We start from the raw sequence: 23,808 nt of genomic DNA on the forward strand, positions 1-23,808 counted from the left end.
CCCTTTCCTTCCTCTCCCTTAATGTGGCCCTTTTCTTCTCTCTTCGATCGTTAAAAGAAAAATTCTAAATTGGAAAGAGATGGAAATGAACATAGGGCGAAACTAGAGATGCTTAGTAGATTGAGATAATAACCATAACACATTCATTTCAACTAGGTTAAATGTTCTTAGTAAATTTTTGATATCATTCAAGGAGTATTTCAGAAGAGATTATTAGAACTATATATAGCTTCAGAGGCTTCAAACTGCCTGAGACGAAGAACTAGATCGAGTTGCAGCTTTCTCTAGTGCTTTTAATCGGTTAACTTCTATACGAGCTTTCTGTTCATCTGTAAATTGGATCTGGATAGAGCTGGCTGACGACCCGTTCTCTGATTTTTTCAGAGAGGCGTGATCAGGATGTTCTTGAGCATCAACAGAAACTGGTTTTTGTGCTTGTGAAGATTCACTTTGTTCCTGCAGTTATAATGGCAAAGGAATTATGAGTGAATGTTGTGAGCATAATGAATTTTCAGTTCGAGAATGATCGTGACTTGAAAAGTACGAAAAAATTGATTAGTGACAGACTTTAAGAAAAATATTCCAGTCAGTTGATCATGTTAACACTGTTTTTTGACGGTATTTGGTGTTGCCATCAAATACTGAATGAACTCGGATTGAATGAAATGAAAGTCTCAAACGGAGTGAACTAAAACGGAATGTTTGTGTAACTTGATTTTGATTTTGGTGAAGAAAGAAACTCTTACTGTAGTAGCCGTCCCATAAGCATCATTAATCAATTCTTCTTGAATATCAGCATCATCAATGTTATCCAACATTGGGTCTCCCGTATCATGATTTGGCTCCTCCATGTTATCTTCTTCTGCTGCAAAAATATTCAATCAGAATCTTGTTGAGCTCATCGTACTTGTCAACTATATAAGAGCCAGAATTTTGATTCGGACATGAGTTCATGTTATAACTTGTCCACGTTTCTTAGACTGTAAACAAACTGCTCATAATTGGTTGGTTCTTTGACAGCAGAATATTAACATGTGAATATAGTATGAAGGCTTACCTGGTCCAGGGTTTGCCTCAATGTGCTCGGCTGGAGGTTCATGTAACTTAGAGGGCTCTCCTTCATTAGAAACTCTTTCTCCCAACTCCTTAACACTTGTCTGTCCAAAAAAATCTCAACCAAAAATTAGATTGGTAAACACGAATATATGAAGTATAGTGAAGTAGCATCAAAATCTGAATGATTGAACAAACTTGACATCTTCGTAGGACGATTGGGATAGCAAGGAGATGATCACAATGAAAATAAACATTAGATCATGGACACAAGAGGTGGGCCTCATGGTGCAGGTGTAACCACTGTGTTAAGATAAATGCTGCAAACGGAACGTGAACTACAGATTTCTCTCAAACACGTCTGAAGAATATCTTTACTAGAAGAATAAATTACTAATGTTGCTACCGGAAAAAGGTCGCTCTATAGGTCTGTAGTGATAGAGAGATTTGTACTATAATGGAGTAGTGATGAACCTAAAAGGCACATCATTTTCATATATTTATGTAACTATGGTGGCCTTGTTCTCAAAGTGTTGCCATAAGAAAAGGAAAAGAAAATCAATGAGCAAGCTAGTCTTTAACTCTTAAGTTGCTTATTTGTCCTTGATGTCTCAAATAATAATATTTTTCTGCCATGTTCGCGGTTTTACCTTAGAGTCAGTTGCTTATAGCATGAGGCAACAAATTACAAGTAATAGGTTTGTTTCACAAAAATTGAATTATGGTTTTAGTAATGAAGCAATAGACAATCCAGAAAAAGTAAAGCGCAAAAGTTCGAGAAGGAATATAAAGTTATAAACTACCTGGGATTTGCTAGCCCGAGCAGCAGCTCTTTCTAAAGCCTTTAACCTGTTTGCTTCCATACGAGCTTTCTGCTCATCCGTGATCTGAACCTGGCTGGGGGATTCATGTTGTTCCGGCTATTTAAAAGACAAGGTAATTCAGAATGAATACAGTAGCTTACTACCTTATATTAATATCTTCTGTACGTATGTAACAATGGTTCCAAAAGCAAAAAAATTGCAAGTAAAAAGAGATAGGGCCTACTAACTACTACACAAAATTACTTGCGTGCAGTTTGTTTTTTTTCCCACTATCCGTGCCCAACACATCATATTGGTGCAGATATCGATAGTGTCATGTTAGATAGATTTTAAGAGACGAAACAACATGTAACATATTCTAAAGTTTGAGTAATGGATAGTATTTACAAAATAAAAACAGTCCGAAAATAAAGAAACTTACTGCAGTTGCCTTCTCATAAACATCATCCAGCAACTCTTCATGCATATCAACATCATCATGTTTGTCCAACACTGGGTCTTCCAATATGTTAGTTTCCTCTGCAACAAAATGTATCGTATTAGAACTCGTGAATTTATTATTGAGTTGAGAACATTAGCTGAAAAGGATTAGGCTCGTGAAATATTTCATCATCTTTCCTCAACTGATACTTATGTCAATCCAATTGGATATGCAGCTCTGCGCACTTCCCAAATGGTCATGCTTCAGGCAATGCATTACTTCTCATTTAAGGGACTTTTTTCAACAGCATAATACTAGCATGAAGATATAAGAGAGGCTTACCCGAATCAAGGTTTGGCTCATTGTGCTCAACTGGTGGTTCATGTAGCTTAGACGGGTCACCTCCATTAGCAACCCTTTCTTTTAATTCTCTGACACATGTCTGGCCAAAATACTCATCCATGAATATACAATTATAAAAAGATATACAATTTGAACAATCATGAAAGGAGCAAATCTTGCATAGTAAATGATTGGGAGAATTATTTCCAAATTGTTTCTAGATTATGGTCAAATCCTGAAATATTGGTCAACAAAAAACCTCACCTTATTATGTAATATTCCAGAAAAAGTTAAAGAGGTATAGCTGAAGTTTTAACATGCACTCTTGCTTCTACTGGATGAGTGGTTTTAACTATAGGGGCGGAAGGATAAACGAAGTCTTCACCATATGTGCCTCTATGCCAGATAAAGCAAATTTAATACGATCCTTTTCCCTTCTCTAGTCACAGTCCTACAGGTACAACTTCTCAAAACCTAATCACCCTGATTAAGCATCTCAATGCTTAAGCCGTGAAACTAAAGCCAAGAAGCTGAGTGACTCAACTTGCCTCGGATAAGGTTATGCCTCAGCGTAGCTGATGGAGTCACTCAATTGAAAATTGGACCCATTAATTATTCTTTAGAAACATAGTTACCTAAGTATACTATTTGTTATGTGGAATGTACTAATGTTAACGACCAACCCAGAGTTCCTTTAGAGAAAATGAAGCATATAACATGAAAATAAAGCGGAAAAGGTGGGAGAGGGATCTGCCGAGTCCTCAAAACTGGGCTTGGAGCTTGAGGCCTACTTCGCTACCAATAACTCAGGACACGGGTGACAAAAGAAACTTACTAACATAAGACTTTTCAATCGATGCTTTTCACACTTGATTATCGCTAAATTTTAAACCCCTAATCATATCCTTGACTTGCATTAATAAAAATTTCTTCTATTACTATGTTCTTACTCTTCTAAAATTCTCAAAATAATGGAGCTTGAATCATTACTGGCAATTCACAAAAAAAAAAAAAAAAAAAATCTCTTGAAAGTATATGTTTTATTTTACCCTGACATGCCTTGTGGCACCGACTTGTTCCACCTTCTGCACAAACTGGTCAAATGAATAGTAAGGAAGAAGTTGAGAATGCCATTCTCTGTACAACCCAATTAGGCTTTCCAAATCACTAGCCTGTTAAAACATCAAAAACATTAATAAGAAGAATAAAAAAATGTCGAAATGAATTAAGAATGATATGTGACAATAATCAATATCAACCCCTAAATGTACTGAGTTTTACTCATATAAAGCAAACCAGTTCAAGTGTTAGTTTTAATTTCTCATTGTCTGAAACCGACTCTTCCAGATTTTAATTGCCTGACTCAAATGACTGAAAATCAACCCAATTCAGACTAATCAAACACTAGGAGTTAAACAAAAGTACAAAACAAACATTTTGAAATCCGACTTGAGTCAATTCAGACCTCCAGTCAGATTCCAGATCTGAGTTAAGAAAAAAAACAACTTCCTTCAATCTGTATTACAAATTTCTTAAGGTAAAGCTTGTAATTTTTTGATGATCAACTATTCAACTAATCTAAAATAGAGTTAGAAATTACAGATCCATTACTACAAAATAATATCAAAGATCGAGAAAGAAACCCTAGAAAAAAAAAATTGAGATAGATGAAGTAATATAGTAATAAGTACCTCATGACCGCGACCTCTGAACTTGAAAGATTTAGGGAAATGACGAAGAATATAACCAAGACCTTCATTAGAAGTGAGGAGACTGGGTGTGAGTTTAGGTTTAGGTTTCAAAACCCTTTTCCCTTTTGTCTTTTCAGTAGTGGGTTTCTCTTCAGAAGGATTAGATGATGATGATGAACCAGTGAAATTGTTGTTGGTGTTGGTGGTATAACTAGGGTTAGGGTTTCTTGGAGGTAATGTGCAATCTTTCGCCCAATGCCCTGGTCGGAAACAGTTTGAACAACCTGTAGGTCTAGCTCCGCCATTGTTCTCCATCCCTATCTCTCTCTCTCTCTCTATCTTCCTTTCTCACTCTAGTCTGAATCTTCTTCCGGGGATTTTGTTTGAAGCTTTTTTTGGGGCTGTAATTTTTGGCGGGAAAATAGAAAATGGAGGGAAATTGTAATGATGCTGATCCAGCCCGAGACTACCATGATGGGCAATACATGGGCTTATGAGCTTCTAGGTTGAAGTCCACTGTTTGAAGGTGTTTGTTTGTATTGCTCTTTTGCCCTGTCGATTGTGATACCACCAATGGTTGTCGATTCCTCCTATCTTGCTTCCACATTCGACATTAAGCCACTCCTTCGAATGGATACATTCTCTCAAATTTTGCCCTATTATTCTTCCATGGATAGAGCTACAAATTGTTGGAGAAAGTGAGCATCGGGTGCCTCCATTGTGATGAACTTGAGTGATTAGAGAAATGAGAATTACTAGAACAATGAAAACCGAAAGGAGAGAGACTAAATCTGGAGAACGAGAAGGAAAATGTTTAGTGGTTGTGCATTCATGTCAACTACCAAAATGTCGTGGGTTCGAATCTTAGAGAATGTATGTTACCTTAACAAAACTTCTCCATACATTATATATAAATGTGAGTCTCTACAAATTAGCAAAAGTCGTGGCGTGTAGAAATGCCACAAGCATTTGGCACAACCACGAAACAGATCGCGTCGTGTTGTCCAGGCGACAAAAAATTCGGACACACCCCACCACACCCATAGCAACAGTACAAATGTATTGTTGTGCTGTGGCAACCCACTCTAAATAGTGATAAACCATACAAAATTTGTTGTCATACAAAGCTAAGGTACGTGCTAAACCCAAAATGGGTGTTTCAAATATGATAACATCGAAAACAAAAATAAAAGAACAAATAAAGGCGGGCAGAACATCGAAAGGTATTATATTATGGTTTTTAATTTATACCCTTTAATGAAAGGAGCTGCATTTTCATGAATGGTCCTTCAATGTTTCGATCGATTTCAATTCTAGGTCCATTTCAGCATCGAGATTGAAAAAATGCCAGCTCGAATCATGGAATGGCCTGAAAAAATCATCTGAGACTGTATCGATCTCAACCTCAATTGAAAATCTTTGGATGGCGAAAACGTGATTCATAGACTTCGAAAGAAAAGAGTTATTGACTAGCGAAATCTCCTCTGTGTACCTCTTGAAGCTATTACCAAATAATACCATACGATTCAAGAATTCTGCTTTCCAATTTGTATGTAATAGATTATCGTACAAAACCGCTTCACAATGTGGCATGAAAAACAATGTTGGTTTAGATACCTCTCTTCGTCCTTGCTCGTTTACTGACAGAACTGAAATACCCAAATCTTCAAGAACTCGTGACTCTGATTTCGAGAGAACTGGATCGAAGACCTCAATATCACCTATCCAATCAAAAGTTCTCTTGAGCAAGATCGCCAAGGCAAGTTGCAATCGAGGAATCTCATATGAATCAATACTGCCAATACCGTATATCACCATCTGCATTCTCGTTTCTGAGCCCAAAGCATTAGTAAAGTAACTGAGAGTTTCAGGAGTTTGGATCTGGTTCTGGAAAGTACGGTAGAAATTGGAGCTCTCCAGCCTATTAATGGAGAATTGAATCTTCTGCATCAGTTTGGATTCTTTTTCGGGGTCAGTTTCCAAATCAGTGGGAGCCCAGTCTGCTTGCTCAATGGTTTCTCTCTTGGGTTGGGTTCTTCTATTCTTCTTGCCACGACGAGGTACCACAACTGTCCAATCTCCATTTGGTTTAGTGTTTTCAGATTTCAAATTTTTGGCAGTATCTGTCTTTCTGAGTCGAGTCTCTTCTTCCATGCTTAATTCTTTAACTTGATTAAAGAAATTGTTTGGAAATTAAACCTGTTTCAGAAAGAAGAAGAAAAGTAGTGAAAACCCCATTATCACGACTAATTCGCTGAATTTGTCCTTTTATATAACAAAACGAAGTAATTGTTGTTTCTAATGGACAAACTGTGATGCTATTCACCCACGCAATGGCTAGGCAAACGGAAAAGGATTCTTAAAGGGACTCATTTTGAAACATGCTAGTTCAAAGTAGGAATTCAAGATTATCGATCCTAGAACTAATTCCTTCTCATCCCTTTCACAGGCACAAATTAATTGATTTTCACATAGTTTCAGTAAAACAATAATAAGCATTCAGTCCACAACCTAGATCTTATTCACTCATGCATAAATATCGGTACTTTATATTGGAACACAAATTCATTCTAAAATTCGATGAATGAATGAATGAATGAATGAATGAATGAGTCTTGAAATCATGGGATGGATTGAGAAGATGATGCTTATTTGTATACTTCACGTAGTTTCTCGAAATTGATCTATAAGGCATATAAACATGAATTTTCTTGGGAGGGCACTCATTCGAAAACTTACCCGCTAATTTGCTTGTTCAAAGCTAATCCTATCACGTCCAAACATAACCGAAGATCGAGATTATCCAATATAAAACTTCAAATCATAACCAACTTTTTTTTAAAAACTTTCAACAAGCACGCCTCATATCTGGTTTCTTGAAGTGATAACTTCTCTGTACCTAAGTTGGGGATAAAAGTTTTGGCTAATGATGTTTAGCGCGTGAGAATGGAACGCAATTACCAAGAATCAAATTCCAAAATGGCGTTTGGTGTACTGAAATGCATCAGAAATCACATTCCCAACCGAACAGGATTCCCCTCTAAGAGGGGTTTCGATTCCCTTTCCCTTAGAATTATTAATCAAATCAATCTCTATCAGTCATATTCCTAGCAAAACCAAACAGTAAAGTAAGATATTTTGAGTACTAAGATCACATCAGTAGATTGTTATTACTGGTAACCGCATTCCTTTCTGCCCCGCCAAAAATGTCAATAACTAAAAGTATTACAAAGTACAAACACTTCGGCGCTTTTCGATCTTGCCCAACACAATGCAAGGAGAGATGAAGAACTTTATTCTTAAAAGGGGTAATAAAATTTTATCTACACAAATACAATGAAAAAAGGTTTGGTTCAGACAATTTAACAAACAGTTTAAGTGCTTCTCGATCTCAAACTTCAAGCACACAATTAAACTACCTAAAACTAACAAACCAATGATACCCAAATACGTTCATGGCCGGAAAATAGTATCCACTTACAAAAATTGAAGCTTCGGACTCGGATACGATACGGGATTTTGATGTATGGAGCTGTATCAGATACCCTACCACCAAGGGTTCTGAAGAAAAAAAGCAAAACAAATCACAAAAATATAAAATGGGGTGATTTAAACTCTGTTGTTGACTGATATACTGAAAAGGTGGAAGAAATGACCTTTTTGTAGAGAGAGAGAGAGAGGGGGAGACAGATTGTGGTGAGTTTTTGTAAAATCTATTGGGAAATAGATAGATGTGAATTTTGGGCTTTTTCAAGCATTCTTTCCTATATATTATGGGAAATATGAGTGAGAAGACTAGTTTCTCGGGTGACAGTGATATTGTCTGCTTTGACACTTAAAAGGGTGCGACTTTATACCGCATCAATAGAGAAAAGTGTTCAAGTCACCCAACAATATAAGATTATTTTGTAGCACACTCTCCAGAGTACCCCATTATAGGAGAAATTATCGTATTGATAACGTGTTATAGGATTGTGCAGATCATCCTTCAGATGCAGCTGTTGATATTTTCCTTTTTCACACATTAGTCACACGACTTTAAAATGCTTCAATTGAAAAGAATGTTTAAATTTTTATAAGGGCATCACACTTCGTCTCGCACTGTTGTACTTTACGATGTAATGTAGATACAGAGAGCGTCATGGTAATAAACATCATATAAACACCCAGACTGATACAAAAAGGAAAACAAAGAATCGTAATGGTAAATTTGAGAGCATTAAGAAGAGTTTTAACAGAATCTAGAGATTAGTATAAATGTAAGACATTCCTAGAATTTAAGAGGCAGAGAAAACCAATGCAGACTATGAGAGAATATTTGAGAGCATATAACAAGAACAAACATTCTGAAATCTGACTAAAGTCAAATTTCAGATCTGATTTAGAAAAATACACACTTCCTTAGCCTTCAAATAATGTATTTCTTAGCAAAAACTAGTCAATGTTCTGGGGTTTTAGGATGATTCTTTCCCTTTTATAGTAGCTATTATTGACTGAGGGGAACACATTCAAGCTCAAGTTGTAGTACGCCTCGCTCAACATTTTGCAGCTTAAGAATGATTTCTTGCTTTACCTTCCCATCTACAAAGCTGATATAACTGTCTTTGACCAGAGTATTCTCTTTCGTTGCCACACATTTCCCTGGCTCCAAAGATCCATCTTTAGAAGAGTTTTCAAATGCTTTGGCAGCTGAGACTAAGGGTTGGATGTCGATTTCGGCTTCCCCCATGTGATCGTCTGGTGTGAAGGTGTCCTTGTCGTACACTTGCTGCAACCAAATTAACATATAAAAACCCATGGAAAGAAGAAAGAAAGTTTGGGTCCTTTTCAAATAGAAGAACAGAATGAACTAGATAATGTTAATAGATCAAGATATCTACAAGTTCAAGCACTCTACTAATAGTCAAATCTAACCCCTCCGTTTATGGGTAAACTATACTAGCTAAGCCCATACGTTTTTTTTAATCGATTGTCATATAGTTGCATGCTTCCGCACTTTTTGTTTACATTAGATGTTGCTCATATGAGAGCCAAACAACAAGGGAACTAAATGTTATCATATCTAGAACGTGTAAAACCCTTTGCAATCTAACATTCTTCTTCATAACATAATTATGGAGAAGAGCATGCCCACTTACCAACTTTAAAGGTGGAATTGGGTCTGGAATTGATAGCATTAGCCGTTCATTCCATACCGGATTTAGATTGCTCTTTATAACACGTGTCTTCATAGACTGCAACGAAAATGATTAAGAAACTTACTACAAGTACCTTCTTTTTCGAATTCGAGAGCATTTTATTACTCGTTCGCAACCAAATATTGAGGAAAGAGACTTACTTGCTGACCTAGTGTGAGAATGACATAAGGATCACTACTCAGTACATCTCGAACGGCTAAGTTGGTGCCTCTTACAATGTTGACCTTTATTAACCCCACGAATTCGACCATGCCAGGCTATAAACAGGCAGCATGTTGAATAATGTTATAGGCTATCCAACAATAGAAAATTAAAGATTAGACTATAAATTGAAAGCACATATTTCGATTTACAGGTAATGGTGAAGTGATAAAACAATAGTCGGCAAAGAATTGCTTTAGTTAGTAAATATGATAAATGTATTAAACGAGTAATCATACCAATGGGTTGTTGTTGTTGGTCTTTTTCAAAGACTTGTTCTCAGAATCTTTTCTTCTCCAGCTATAACGAAATGCTTGTCCTAAACCATGAATACGGCTAGTACTTTGTTTCTCGAAATGTTTCTTTTCGTGATTATGATTTGAATGGTTATTTTGCCTGGTTGACTGTGGAGATGGAAGCGCAAAGGGGTTATGTTCGGTAGAATCTAAAAATTCGTGCATCTCGTATTTTCTCCTGAAAATTTAAGAAAAATTATTCGGATTCAGAACGACAAATTTATTCGGATGCAGAACGTCATATGTCAGGTGTCTGGGTCGTCTGAATGGCTGGCTGAGGCTCAGTTGAGTCCATTTGAGTCAGATTCAAACAATGAAAATAAACCATCTTAGTCAGGCTTTGATTTTACCTAATGAAGTCTGAACGCTCCTCTATAGTGGAACCTGGTTTTGGCTTTTTGAAATTTTCTGGAATCAAAGCTTCATATTTCGAGTTTACTGCACCATTTCCACCGACATCAATCAAAGAATCAACTTGTTCGTCGGTCCATTCATCTAGCTTTACTGACAGAACCTAATTCACAAGTATTGCAAAAAAAAAAAAAAAACATATTTTCTCAGAGTGTCATATGAAACATTTTTCGTATGGATCTCTTCTTAATTACTTTGTATTTCAGAGCTAGGCACTAGTAAACTTATAAAAAATTGCTTCTTCCCAAGAAATGCAAAGATCCTGGAAGAACTTTTTGTTTTCCTCTGTTAAATCCCAGGATCTAGGGACACCACTAAGTTGTTAAGAATTCTTCTCTCATCATATGGGTAGATGAGACATGCTACTTTTTTTATTTGAAAAGGGTGAGCCCCAATTAGATGATGACAAAATGATCAAAGATGGGAGGACCAAATCTAATTATTATGCCTATTTCAACACCAAAAAAAAAAAAATTATTGTGCCTAGCCCCCCCAATTCAGCCTGATCTATGGGCAATGTCTGTTGACGGACAAAGTTAGGAGTGGGAATCAGGTGAGACCAGGTACGGAAAGGCACCTTTTGGGGATGTTGGATAACTTCAAGAGAGAAGGTTAATTGAAAAATGGGGTCCTTATTCTCCCCAAGTGAAATTGAGAGTGGGTTAGCAATCAATAAAACCTTGAGCAGAGAGTTTGGGCTCCAAAATTTCAAGAACACTTTAGTGCTGAGGCGAAATTGAAAATATTGGGCCAGGGTGCCCAATTAGTTAGACAGAACCCGGATATTAAAGGCCCTAAATCAGGCTCTTAACCGCACTACGGGCACCAGTACAGGTACTGTCGTCCAACACGTGTGTATCTATATGACAAAGCTAATGGGTTTAGATGCAATACCTTCGATATATGCACTCCGAGGCCTCTATGAACGCCAGAGCACTTTATACAAATAAATACTCCAAGACTTAAAGACCTAATCCACCAAATTCCCAATTGATTCATTCAGGGAAAAAAACATACTTTTGTGAGTAAAAACCAAGTGTTAGGTGAACAAAATACATTAGAAGTGAAATCTTTCATGCAAAGTAGCAAGAGTAAAAGGGAAATCATAAACTCGAAGATAATAGCTATAAACTTCAGTTTTGCCCCAAGAAACCTATTAACCATGATTTTTAGCTAGTAGCCTAGTACATCGTTTTAAACTTCGGTCTAGTTGTACCCCTCGAGGCAATTTACTCTGTTTCTGCCTCGAGGCGTTTGCATCTACCGTTCAGAACGAAACATACAAACATTGATTACGTTAATGCAACATTCAATTTGAATAACATTGACATCTTTTGTTTGTAAACGCTTAAAACTTGTACTACCGTAGCACAATGAAAATATAATGTCTCGGAAAATAAATGTGCGTGGCCTCTAAGCCTCTTATCCATCAAGGCATATGCAGTGCTTTTTGGAGTAAATCATCTTGAGACTGAAAAACGTAATTCTAGATATTGGCTAATTGCCTAATAATATAAAGCAAACATAATTTTACACCTAACGATATAACTTGTGAAACTTACACCCATTTTGGGTCTGGAGAGCCACAATCTGCACAATATGCGTTACTTGGTTGACACAACAGATATTCTAGCCTCCCAGCAGGACCTGGTTAATGAAAAATTATTGTAAGAAATAAAATATGGGGTTATATAAATTTCATATAATATTGTCATGTTTTCTTCACTCTATATTGAAACGAAATAAATAAAGAAGTAAAGGGACGATGACAAAAAACAATATACCTTGAGAAGGAGTACGTTCTTTCTTTCGCCTCCAACTTTCTGATTGTGAGTGGTCCATGCTCCCATCTATCCGGCTAAACTCTGATTGAAAAAAGATAACGACATAATGAAAGAAGAAATAAATAAAGGAACAAAAGCTTCGAAGTTCAAGCATGTGAAGGTCCCAAAAACAAAGTAATTAAACCTTCCTCTCCTTGATCCTAATCAATTGCTAAATGCATTTGACATTATTGGTTAAGTATATCACGGAGTGGAAAACCATTAGGGTAGTTCAAAATGTAATAGGATATGTATCAGTATGTGCGTAGTGATAATGCACTTAACACTTTTTCGCTTCTTATTGTAAAATGTTTTTGGGGTGTATATGTTACCTATAAAACACAACAACTCACAACCATCATAAACTCCGTTTATCCTATTAGAAGCACGAAATGAAATTGCAACTAACTTCCATGAAATATGTTTTTAATACAATATCTGTTAAGTTTGTAGTCGTCTAACTCAAAACTATTTGGCAATGAGCAGAGAGAACATTACTAGATTACCCATTATCTTGAAAAAAAAAATCATTCAACTTCATCAACCTAAAATTCTACATGAAAATCTTCATTTTTTGTGTTTAATTCTTTATCTTTCACCTTCATTTTGTTATTTCTTGTTCTTATTTTACCAAGATTTAAGGTTCATTAGCTTCTTAATACTAACAATTAATCCCCTAAACATTAACAAATCATCATATGAACGAGACATTCAATTGATGCAATAGAACTAATACACCAAACAAGAGAGAGAGAGAGAGAGAGAGAGAGAGAGAGAGAGATGAAACCTGAAACTTTGCTGAAATTTTCATGATCTAGCTTGAAATCCATCTAAAAATTCTTAAGTTTACAAACCCTTTTCATAGAAATTCTTCTACTAAAATCTTATTAAGCAACATTTCCCCTTTTCTCCTAAAAATTTAACCAAAATTGAGTCTTAGAACCCAAAAGATTTCCATTAAACAAATATAAAACTCATATTAATTAGGAAAACAAATAACAGAAACATATAAAAAAAATGTACCTTGAAGAATAACTGGATTTCATGAAAGAATGAAAAATCCCTTATTTACCCAAAACGAAAGAAAAATGGAATAATTTATTTCTTAAGTTTGTCTTTCTTATCTGTGTTGTTTTGCCTTTGTGGTTGTTGGCCACAAGGCAAATGGAAAATGGATTCTGCCAGCCAGAAATCCAAGGACGTTATTTAGTTCTCTTTTAAGAGCATCCCCGGTGCAATACTAAACTTAACTAATATGAATTGAATTTTCACGAAAAGAAAGATACTCCAATAATTATCAAATATTTTTGTGTTTTTTCACTCATTTTCAATATTATTTTGACGTTTGTAGTTATTGTCCCCTTTTTTTTTTTTATAGGTGAAACTGTTGAGAGCCTCAATTCAATTTGTGAAACGAAAACTACATTAAAATAGAAAAAAGGAATGTGAAGAATTTGGTGAACTCTAAAGCAGGTACCATCGGGTAAGTGAACATAGACCTTCGGTGGAGCAAGAGTATAAGAAAAAAATAAAGAAAGAAGAGAACAAATATTTTTGTCGGCCACAAAGTCAATGACCTAGGTTTAGAAAGAAAGAAACCATACCCGTTAAGTTGAGGGTAAAGGGCGTGGGGATATCTGTAGTCTGGGCACGGGTTTGAAGAAGAGAAACAAAGTGACGATATTGATCCACTGACATTGAAGTCGCTGCGGGCACCCCCGAGTCCTGTTGAATCGTGGCAACAAGTGAGATGGCTTGGGTTTTCAGAGTGATATGGGAATCCATGAAGTTGATAACAGGTTGCCCTACCATGGGTGTGAAGACCACAGTAATCGCAGAAGGGGCGTTGACGCTTTTGGCGGGGTTTCTCAACCTTGTTGGATCGGGTTTGGCGGCCTGACCGAGACCGTGAAGAGAGGTCAGACTGACTGAATGCAAAAACAAAAGATTCTGAGACGTTAAGTTTGTGGTCATCGAACTCAACCAATTGGCAATGAGTGGAGTGGACCTAGACATTATAATCTTGTTTGCTAGATGCCCCTTCTCTCATTCAGAACTCAATTCTCTGGCAATGGCAATTTTCGGACGATAGTGGCATATACAATGTTTCTTATACTTGTAACGCAAACAAGTTCATGCTACTACACGAGACAGTTATGATTTTCTTTTTGGCCTTTGTAAAGCAAATAAGTTTATGGACTCCATCTTCTTAAATTTCATCAACAGGTTGAAGAACCCGAACAGAAACAGAAAAAGCAAATTTGCCCCAGAGGTGTATATTTTTCCTATAATCTTCTAGTGTATGGTACGTGGGCAATTGATAACTCTTAATTCACATAATTTATATTTTGGAAATGGTAGACTTTACCTATTCGACGATCATGTTCTTTAAATATTAACGACAACTCTTGCCAATAATATTAGGCCAGCGCTTTGGGAAAATCAAAACAGTTTCTCGAGTGCGAAGACTTTGTCAAAAACTGGTCAATTTTAATTGACTAGTATATTTTCTAATTGTTAGGGGAAAAACTAATAATTTACCATAATCCGGCAAGGGTTGTCGGAATCCAGCCACCACCATCATCACCAAAATCTGGCCACCACCATCTTCACCAAAATCCAGCCACCACCATCATCAGGGGCGGACCCATGTGTAGTCCAGACTGGGCAGTGGCCCAGTCTGGAATTTCTACAATTTGATGTAAAGATTAAACAGAAATGAAGGACGGCCCTTTTTCGAATTTCTACTTTTTGATGTAAGGGTTGAACAGAAATGAAGGAGTAGCTTAGTGGTTGGTTACTTAACTAACGCAGTGAATGTCACGGGTTCGAATCCTTGGAAACGCCAACTTGGCCCAATTTTTGCTCATTTTCTTCTTTGTTTTGTCTCAATTCTAAAAAATGAGTCATATATTTTTACCAATTTCGAAAATAAGCCCTAAAGAAAACTTTTTTTAATTATCGATGAAGTATTATCTTAAACCTTTTACCTTAAAATTTTTAATAGTATTATGGAAGATAAAGGTTATTATAAGGGAGAACAAAAGATTTGGTACTTTTTACCACTCTCATTTTCGCCTCATATTTAAGGTCAATGTCTCTTCTTTTCATCTTCCTCTTGGAGAAGACGGAATTTTTTTTGTAGAGAGGGACTAGTCCTCCGTTGGCGAGCCTCGTTCTCCATCTTTTCTCTTTCTCTCCTTTTTCAAACTAATATCTACTTAGTTTCAGATAACAAAATATCAGGATTTGTACATATATGCATAATAATTTGTGAAATTTGTACACATGTACATAATATTTACATGCTTGATTTATAGTACTTTAAGCTTGTCCAGGCTAACTGGAAATCCTGGTTCCGCCCCTGACCATCATCATCTACTTCTCCCTCTCTCTCTCTCTCTCTCTCTCTCTCTCTCTCCCTCTCTCTTTCTCCCTCTCTCTCTCTATCGATCTCGCTGCCTCTCTCTCATTATATCTCGTTCTCTTTATCATTGAATCTCATTTTCTCCGATCACCAAAACCTAATATTCTATTTCACTCTCTTTCACCCTAAACCCTCTTTCTAACAGTTTCAGATTTCGTGGGGCAGTCGGGCCACGAAATGGTATGTGGCCGACCGACCCACGAGATCTTGTGTGTCGGTCGACCACAACCTTTTCATGGGACGACTTCCCACGAAAAGTCGGTGGTCTGTCGACCACAAAATGTTTCGTGGTCGACAGATCTTGTGGGTTTGGTGAAACCCTCCTCGAGGTCTAGTTCCGACGAAGGAAGAGCTTTCCTTGGCGCGGAACTGTGTATGAGAGAGAGGGAGACGGTATGAGAGAGAGAGAGATCACCTTAGAACTAAGAGGGAGAAAAACGGTAAGAAAGAGTGAGAGATCGGTATTAGGGGTGTTCGTTGGTTCGGTATCCGGTAATTTGGAATCATCCATTACCAAACCGCTCATGGTTTGGTTAGTGATTTTTCAAACCGTTACCAAACCACTCATGGTTTGGTTCGGTTACTAACCAAACCATCATAAGCGGTTTGGATACTACTGGATGCCGAACCATCCATAAAAACAATTTGTTCTCCATGAAAATTGGCGAATCGAGTTACTTTCTTCATACATTGACGTATAACATCAAGACAGCACTCCTTAACAATCTGGAGAAACAATCAAACTAACATAATACGTCGAGAAACATTTGAAACATTAAAGACATGTGCATGCCACCGACCGAAAATATTATGTTGTAGCTAGTAACATTATCGATACATGAATTGTTTTAATATAATACTAGCTAGTAACATTATATTGTAGTGGTGTTGTTGTATTTGCATGAAATTATGGAGATATGATAGATATATTTTAGAAAAACATACGTAAATATATAATTATATATATTAATTGAACTTAACTGGTTCGGTTTGGTTTTAATGGTTCCTAAAAATTACATCCACTTACCGAACCAAACTAGTTGGTTTTTGAAAATCTACAACCATACCAAACCACTCGTTGTTTGGTTTGGTTTGAAAACCGGTTTGACCGGTTTGGATCGATTTGGTTTGAATGGTTCGGTCTATTTTTGCACACCCCTAATCGGTATTTGGGTTAGGGTCTGTTTTTGAAGTTCTAAGAGAGAGAGAGAGAGAGAGAGGGGCAGAGAGAGAGAGAGACAAATTATAAGAGAGAGTGGGGAGAGGAGGAAGAAAATGGTGGTGGTTGTGGCTGGAGGTGGTGGATGCCGGAGATGGTGGTCGGAAATGGTGGTCGGAGTTGAAGATGATGAAGAAGAAGAGGAGGAAGAAAATGGTGGTGGTTGTGGCTGGAGGAGGAAGAGAGAGGGTCTGTTTTCTGACCGAAACTAATCCTAGAGAGAGAAAGCTGCCAGACAAACCCCTAAGAAGTCCATCCTTCGAAGAAGGCTGCGATAGTTATGGGCGAACAGACTAATTTCTGTTCATGTCTTGGGGCACTCTGGGTATACTCGATAGATGACACCTAGATGAGCTTATTTTGATTTTAGATTAGTCCTTTTTTTTTTTTTTTTAAGTTATACCGTCCAATTTCTGAAGATTCATCAGTTTCTTTGTCGACAGAGATGGAAGCAGCCCCACCAGGAAATCGTGAGGAGTTAAAAGCTGACACACAGAAAAGCTGAAAAAAATACTAGTTGATGACTTGATTCCTTCATTTTCTACCAATCCTCAGATGGCCACTTCCTTGTGCAAGGCCAACAGAAATTCGGACTTGCTGGTTGAATTTCTTCATCATCAACCAGAAGACAGCAGCATCTCTAGGGCACCTGAAATTGTAAAATTTGATACGGGTACTACATCGTCGTCTAGTCAGTTGTTGCCTGATGAGTCAATTCTTGAAGAGGAAGTGAAACCCATCAAGTTTAAAACGCGTCCTATTTCAAGTGGTACTGTTTCAAGCGTTATCGGGAAATATTATTATTATGGTAATAAGACATCAGCAAAGAAACCTGCCGCTGAAACATTCAAACAATTGACGTCCAAGGAACTTGAAGATATCCTGTTTCAAATGCTTGGAAGTCGATATCAGATTAATATGAATATTGTTCGAGAAGCTCTTGGTAACAAGACCTATCTTAGTTTCATTTTCATTTTATGGAACAACTAAATTTTTTTTTCCTATCTAGTAGTACTCTTGCATATATAGTCCCATATTCTAAAATATGTCTTTTATAATTTGCAGAACTTTGTGGGTTAGATCCAGAAAAGGTATGGATCCTATTCCTTTAAGGGGTAATTTCTATAAAGGTCAAAATAATATTGAAAATGAGTAGAAAAACACAAAACATTTGAAAATTATTATTCAGGTCAAAAAGTGTGCAAATACTAAAATACCCCTTTTTGTCATTTTGTGTAACTAAATTCTTTTATTTTTTTTAAAACTTTAAATCGATATAACTTTTGTTTGAGATGTCGGATTTTTATAAAAATTATATATTTAGAAATGATTTTTCACTAGCTTTCTAACAAGATCCACTTTCAATATTTTTTTTTCTAAAATACCCCTTTTTGTCATGTTGTTGATTCTCATTCAGAACTCAATTATCTGGCAGTGTCAGTTTTCCGATAGTACTGGCATGTACGATGTTTCTTATGCGAGACAGTTATGATTTTCTTTCTGGCCTTTGTAATGCAAATAAGTTTATGGACTCGATCTTCTTAAATTTCATCAACAGGTTGAAGAACCCGAACAGAAACCAGAAAAAGCAAATTTGCCCCAGAGGTGTATATTTTTCCTATAATCTTCTAGTGTATGGTATGTGGGCAATTGATAACTCTTAATTCACATAATTTATATTTTGAAATTAACCAGCCAAGAGGACGAGAGATACAATCTCCAAAAGGAAGTGTTAGCATCATTGTTCGGTGTCCCAAAGAGGGATGAGGATGTACCAAGAAGATTTCATGCACGAGCAGTGAAGCCAAGACTAGGAAGACGTGTGATATTGGTCCCTCCAGATTCAGATGTAGAAGAGGAGGACGATACCTATGAGGCTCTTCGTCGGTCTACAAAGGAGCACTGGTTGACTATGAAGGAATATTATAGAGCTGTAAGTTGCTAATTCATAAATCTTGTTTCAATTTCATAGGCATTGACACTTACAGTTTCCTCATAGGCATTGGAGGCATTTACTAGTGGAGATCATGTCCAAGCTGAACGCCTTCTGAAACAGGTACTGTTTCTATATGAACTTGGGAATATTTGAGCCAGAAATGGGGTGCACAAAACTTACACTCACCACACTAGCACACCACCACCTCTGCCAAATCACCACCACCACAACCGCCAAAACCACCACTAACATTTGATTGCTACTTGTTACAGAATAGGTGCACGAGTGCTTATATCCACCATCTCAGCCAAACCACCTTACTCGGTCGTGATAGAAATAGGGTGCACAAATACTTACACCCACCACACGATCACACCACCGCCACAACCACCAACACTAACACTTAGTTGCTACTTTCTACAGAGTAGGTGCACGAGTGCTTATATGCACCACCTCCGCCAGACCAATTCCATCTCCACAATCACTAAATCACCAGTCACCCCCATATCCAGATTGTTAACATTAAATATGAAAAAGAAAGTTTGAATTTATCTTATATTTGTATTTTGTTGATAATGTGCAATAGAGAATTGGAGATAATTAAGACTTTAACTTAGGAAACATAACCCTTAGAGTTTCATTTTTCAATTATCTAGGGACTATATCATCGCGTGAAAGCTCGAGAAGCAGATAAAAAGACTTCTGATCTACTAATTCTCGAACGCAGGTCCGTGCTCTTCGTTTTCTCTTTTCTCATTATTGCTTAGACTTTACTGCTCTGTAGAATAAGGCGGCACCTCACACATTAAAATCCCCGCAGAAAAAAGATCAATGGTGGAAAGCCTGTGGAGTTGCAAAGATATAAACTGCAGATGATACTTCCAGCTCTCAAAATGTTTCTTTTTTGTCGTTGTGGGGGTATTCCAGGTAAGTTACTATTCTTAGTTTTACTTCTATTCTTCAAAGTAATTTAACTGACATATATCTATTACTATGTTTCAATTAGGTCAACGTGTGAAGGTCATCATATTTGATAGTACCACCACAGAGAGCGAAAAGAAATATCGGAGAGATAAGGTAACTGCAGTTATAGCATTTTGTTGCAAGTTCAAAAGTTTATTCCTCCACATATATATGGGATTGATATCTAAATGTTTCGCAAACAAAACTCTAGTCTATTATTAGAAACCACACCATCCTGCAGTAACTATAAAACCATGTAGTTGGGCTTGTGAGTTATCAGGAAAGGCTCGCCCCCCCCCCTAGCTGAGTTTGGCGAACTTGGTTAAATTCTCCATATATTAGTGCGTCTGATGTCTAAATCTTCGGGAAAGCAAAACACTCTATCAGAAGAAGATCATCCTTAAAATAAGTAGTCGATGAAAGTAAGTATTCTGGCTCATGAGTTCTCATGGGTAGAGAAAGCCGTGTTTGGGGAACTTGGCCTTGTACATTTTGCTTGATTTCTATCTTCATTTCGTTATCAACATTGAACTTTTGTATGGTAGTACAAAAAAAAGTATGTAGGCTTAATCTCTGTATACGAAAACAAAATGAGCCGAATAAGTCATGATTCACTGGGCTGCCTCTGCCCTCGAGCCTCAGTCCAAAGCATGATAAACTAAAATCTTGCTTTATTCTAGTTTTTTTTTTTTTTTTTACTTACGAGTATGATTTTAACAGGTAGTAAGTATGTTGGCCAATTCATCGATTATATGGACTGAAGAAAGTGAAGGAACGATACTGGTAGAATTGGACGGAGTTGGTCCCGAGAAGCTCCGGATGTATGAAAGTTCAGATGATGAATGAAGCTAGCGAGGAAATCTAAACAAAAACTCGAAAAAGGTTAAAGATTCTAACAACTGCTTTACAAAGTTTTACTTTTACAGTAGGAAACTTTTCCTTTTAAGAGTGATATTCATGTCCTAAGAAACCAAGTTAGTTTGAATTTTGTGGAGACACCTGATGACTCTCTTTTTAAAAGTTTTTTCTTGATTTCACGAATTTGATGAGTTTGATTTGTCTAAATCTAAAATTGTTTCGAATCTTTACTTGGTTTCTATTAGAGGCACAATAGTGACTATATCGAGTATTTCATTTAGTGGGCTTTTAATCCAGGGTTATTCTGTGTGCCAGTTGATGACCTCAATATCATTTCTAGTTTGTTCGACATACATGTGATTTTGTGTATCTTTTGAAACTTTTTTGTTTTCTGATCTCTAGAATTTATGTGTTAGTTAAACGTTTAGGATAAAAAGGGATTTTTGTTAGAAGTTCTGCAATATTTTCTTTTTTTCTTTGGGTCATTGTTTCGAAACATTGGCACATAATTCCGCTAATGTTAATGCCGCCATTAGTTTTTCTCATATGCTAATGCTGCTAATGTTAATGCCGCCATTAGTTTTTCTCTGCCCATTCTAGGTATTCATTTAGTGTTTGCTTAGGTTTGTGTTTATTTTGATATTAGTTGGTAGGAAATTTTCCATTGTTCACTGTGAACTTTTATGTCTCATTTGTGTTTTTTCATAATATTCATTTAAATATGATTTTCAAGGCGCCAACAAGCTATACTTCTTAGAGATATTAAGTTGTGATGAGAGATTTTTAACAAAAAAAAAAGTTGTGATGAGAGATAAAGTAAAGGTGAGAGATAAAGTTTAATTACTGATTGATATGAGTTATAAAAATTGTATAAAAATATATTTAACCACGGTAAGCATAAAATAAAGAGTTCTTTTCTTTATGACCCCTTACTTTGTGACTAGTTTTCTTTATGGTCCCTTATTTTTTATAAATTTAAATATGGTCCCCTATTTTCAAGTAAGAGTATTTCTGTCCAAATTGTAAAAGGACTAAAAATCTACTTTTGGGAAGATTGGACCCTAAATTCTTTTTGAACATTATTTTGAGTCTTATACCCATGGACCCGTTTAAATTAGGCGGTTATCGTTCTGATCACATCTTCAGATGTATCAATGTCTTATAACGACTAACTTAGAGCATCTTTCATTCATAGTTTTAAATTAGGCGGTTATCGTGCTTATCACATCTTCTGATGTATCAATGCCTTGTAACGACTAACGTAGATCGTAGTCGAATTCTAAAAAAAAAAAAAATTATAGAATCAGTAAAATGCTAAAGAAAAAAATAAAAAAAACATAGAGTTTTTGTCAAATGCTAAATCAAATTTAGAGTTTTTACTAGGATAAATGCTAAACTAAATTTATGTTTTTATATAAAGGGAAAAATGTTCAATCATGAAAATTAGAATCACATAGAAGTGGGGGTTGGTTGTAACTAATCATTAGTTTTTTTTAGAACCTTCAAAATACTAAACAATGTTTTTTTTTTTAATATGATATTAGATCAGAATTATTATTATAGAACTAAAACCCAAATTTAGAGTTTTTTTTTTAATGATCAGTAAAGTGCTGAAGAAAAAAATATAAGGTTTATGTCCCAATGTAAATCAAATTTTCGAAAAAAAAAGTAGCACTGATTGATATTGAAGGTGGTTGATCATGTCACAAGATTCTCTAGTGGAGATATCCTCGAAGATCATCTCGGCGAAAGCAGCAGGTTCAATATAATGAAGGCTTAAGGTGTGAAAATTGATTATGAATTCGTACAAGTATTGTTACGCGTGAAAATCGATTTCTTACTATTTGGTATGACTTTTGGTGTGAAAGTCAATTTCTAACGAGGTATGTGAAAACTGTCCAAATAATTTTACCACCTTTTAAATAGGAAACCGATTTCTTGCTCACATTTTCTAAAATTTGCACTCTCTTTCCTATCGCAAGGGTGTTCTAGTCTCCTCGGAATCTCTCTTTCCCTCTCGCCTAAATCACAACAGTCAAGTCTCGCCTAATTTGCGCTCCCTGTGAACACGAATTTTCAAAAAAGCTCATTTATCAATTAACACAAAGCACCTAATAAAAAATATAGTGTAAATTTCTTATATTCAGAAAATAATATAGCTTAATAAATTAACAATGATATTTTTGAATTATCTGAATATGTTCATGCAAAATCTAAACTTAACAAGATACTTTAAACTGCTAAATAAATTCAAAATTGGATACAATAAATATCTTGAACCCACATAAAATAAAAACTTGATGTATCCCTAAACTCTAACACCTTGTTGTATAATACTTTCATCACTTAAACGAGTAACTTAAGTAGGACTTGTTAAACCCATAACAAGTCCAACGAAGCTTTCTTTGCTAAGATTTATCTCGTCTTTCGTCTTTCCTGTTATACGAGGAAGGTCCCTTATAAGTTTTGCTATTATGATCAGGAGATCCACAAGTACGTTTTCTTTTTTTTTTTCGTTGGCTCTGAATTTCTTTAAGGCCTCTTTTCCTTGCCATCTTAGGTCTTTCCGGTGCCTCTTCATTATTGTAGGTAAAACTTTAGTGTCAACCCGTGCACATAAAATAACACAAGTGAGAATCTCAGAGTTAAAATAGAAATTATATATATACGCAACATTTTACGATTCTCAAATTCAATCTTATCAGTAATCGGGAATATGGGTTCTTCATATTTTTTTCTAGTATGAACTCACACTATATTGGTTACTGTAATACCTAGGGGTTTCCCCTTCGCTGGGGAACTATATAAATAGTCAACCTTTTCAACAAAAAAGTAATATGTAAAATAGGCAACCCATTCATTACGTACCAAAAGACATACAAAACTGTACGGAAAGAGAATCTTTGGACAACGTCCTTACTCTCATTAAAATATGAAATTTTTACTCAAAAGTCCAAAAAATGACCCTATAACTAGGATTTGGCCCACCATAGATTAATATAAGTTGCAAAATCCATTTTTTCAAAAATAATCCTAATCCAACCCAATTTCGGATCCCTAGGTGACTTTTCCCATCTCTAGGAAGCCCTTACTTTAAATAATCCCTCTTATACCCTTATATATATATATGGGAGAGAAGATGCCT

The 23,808-nt window shown here is 36.1% G+C and overlaps 4 protein-coding genes across 6 annotated transcripts; 1 reads left to right on the plus strand and 3 right to left on the minus strand.

The window, feature by feature from the left end:
- Positions 1 to 120: 120 nt before the first annotated feature.
- LOC147540303 (zinc knuckle (CCHC-type) family protein) lies at positions 121 to 5,310 on the minus strand. Of its 2 annotated transcripts, none has more exons than XM_086640384.1 (8): positions 4,332 to 5,310; positions 3,690 to 3,812; positions 2,641 to 2,740; positions 2,299 to 2,396; positions 1,857 to 1,973; positions 1,058 to 1,157; positions 747 to 862; positions 121 to 456 (listed from the first exon to the last, which is right to left on the minus strand). In XM_086640384.1, exons 1-8 carry the CDS (start codon positions 4,644 to 4,646, stop codon positions 241 to 243), a joined length of 1,185 nt encoding a protein of 394 aa, XP_086496510.1. In that variant the 5' UTR covers positions 4,647 to 5,310; the 3' UTR covers positions 121 to 240. The 2 variants fall into 2 exon arrangements, with proteins under 2 accessions (XP_086496510.1, XP_086496509.1); XM_086640383.1 differs by having other exon boundaries at positions 747 to 865.
- A 66-nt stretch (positions 5,311 to 5,376) lies between these two features.
- Positions 5,377 to 6,485, minus strand: SRR1 (sensitivity to red light reduced protein (SRR1)). The gene has a single exon (XM_086640385.1). The coding sequence runs from the start codon at positions 6,483 to 6,485 to the stop codon at positions 5,607 to 5,609; it is 879 nt and encodes a 292-aa protein (XP_086496511.1). The 3' UTR covers positions 5,377 to 5,606.
- A 2,045-nt stretch (positions 6,486 to 8,530) lies between these two features.
- LOC147540305 (putative ADP-ribosylation factor GTPase-activating protein AGD11) lies at positions 8,531 to 13,522 on the minus strand. The gene is made up of 10 exons (XM_086640386.1): positions 13,284 to 13,522; positions 13,048 to 13,171; positions 12,222 to 12,302; positions 12,000 to 12,084; positions 11,332 to 11,407; positions 10,377 to 10,540; positions 9,970 to 10,204; positions 9,670 to 9,786; positions 9,470 to 9,565; positions 8,531 to 9,099 (listed from the first exon to the last, which is right to left on the minus strand). The coding sequence occupies exons 2-10, from the start codon at positions 13,088 to 13,090 to the stop codon at positions 8,818 to 8,820; spliced, it is 1,179 nt and encodes a 392-aa protein (XP_086496512.1). The 5' UTR covers positions 13,091 to 13,171; positions 13,284 to 13,522; the 3' UTR covers positions 8,531 to 8,817.
- Positions 13,523 to 16,858: 3,336 nt separating this feature from the next.
- On the plus strand, positions 16,859 to 20,893 carry LOC147540306 (putative nuclear RNA export factor SDE5). Of its 2 annotated transcripts, XM_086644259.1 has the most exons (10): positions 16,859 to 17,231; positions 17,350 to 17,849; positions 17,972 to 17,997; positions 18,393 to 18,511; positions 18,602 to 18,839; positions 18,906 to 18,962; positions 19,499 to 19,569; positions 19,663 to 19,769; positions 19,849 to 19,919; positions 20,526 to 20,893. In XM_086644259.1, exons 5-10 carry the CDS (start codon positions 18,819 to 18,821, stop codon positions 20,649 to 20,651), a joined length of 453 nt encoding a protein of 150 aa, XP_086500385.1. In that variant the 5' UTR covers positions 16,859 to 17,231; positions 17,350 to 17,849; positions 17,972 to 17,997; positions 18,393 to 18,511; positions 18,602 to 18,818; the 3' UTR covers positions 20,652 to 20,893. The 2 variants fall into 2 exon arrangements, with proteins under 2 accessions (XP_086500385.1, XP_086500384.1); XM_086644258.1 differs by lacking the exon at positions 16,859 to 17,231 and having other exon boundaries at positions 17,264 to 17,849.
- The last annotated feature ends 2,915 nt before the right edge of the window (positions 20,894 to 23,808 follow it).

The sequence above is a fragment of the Eschscholzia californica genome, unplaced genomic scaffold (genome assembly GCF_041429995.1).
Source record: "Eschscholzia californica isolate CP2 unplaced genomic scaffold, dmEscCali1.0.p SCAF_5, whole genome shotgun sequence".
Lineage (NCBI taxonomy): Eukaryota > Viridiplantae > Streptophyta > Magnoliopsida > Ranunculales > Papaveraceae > Eschscholzia > Eschscholzia californica.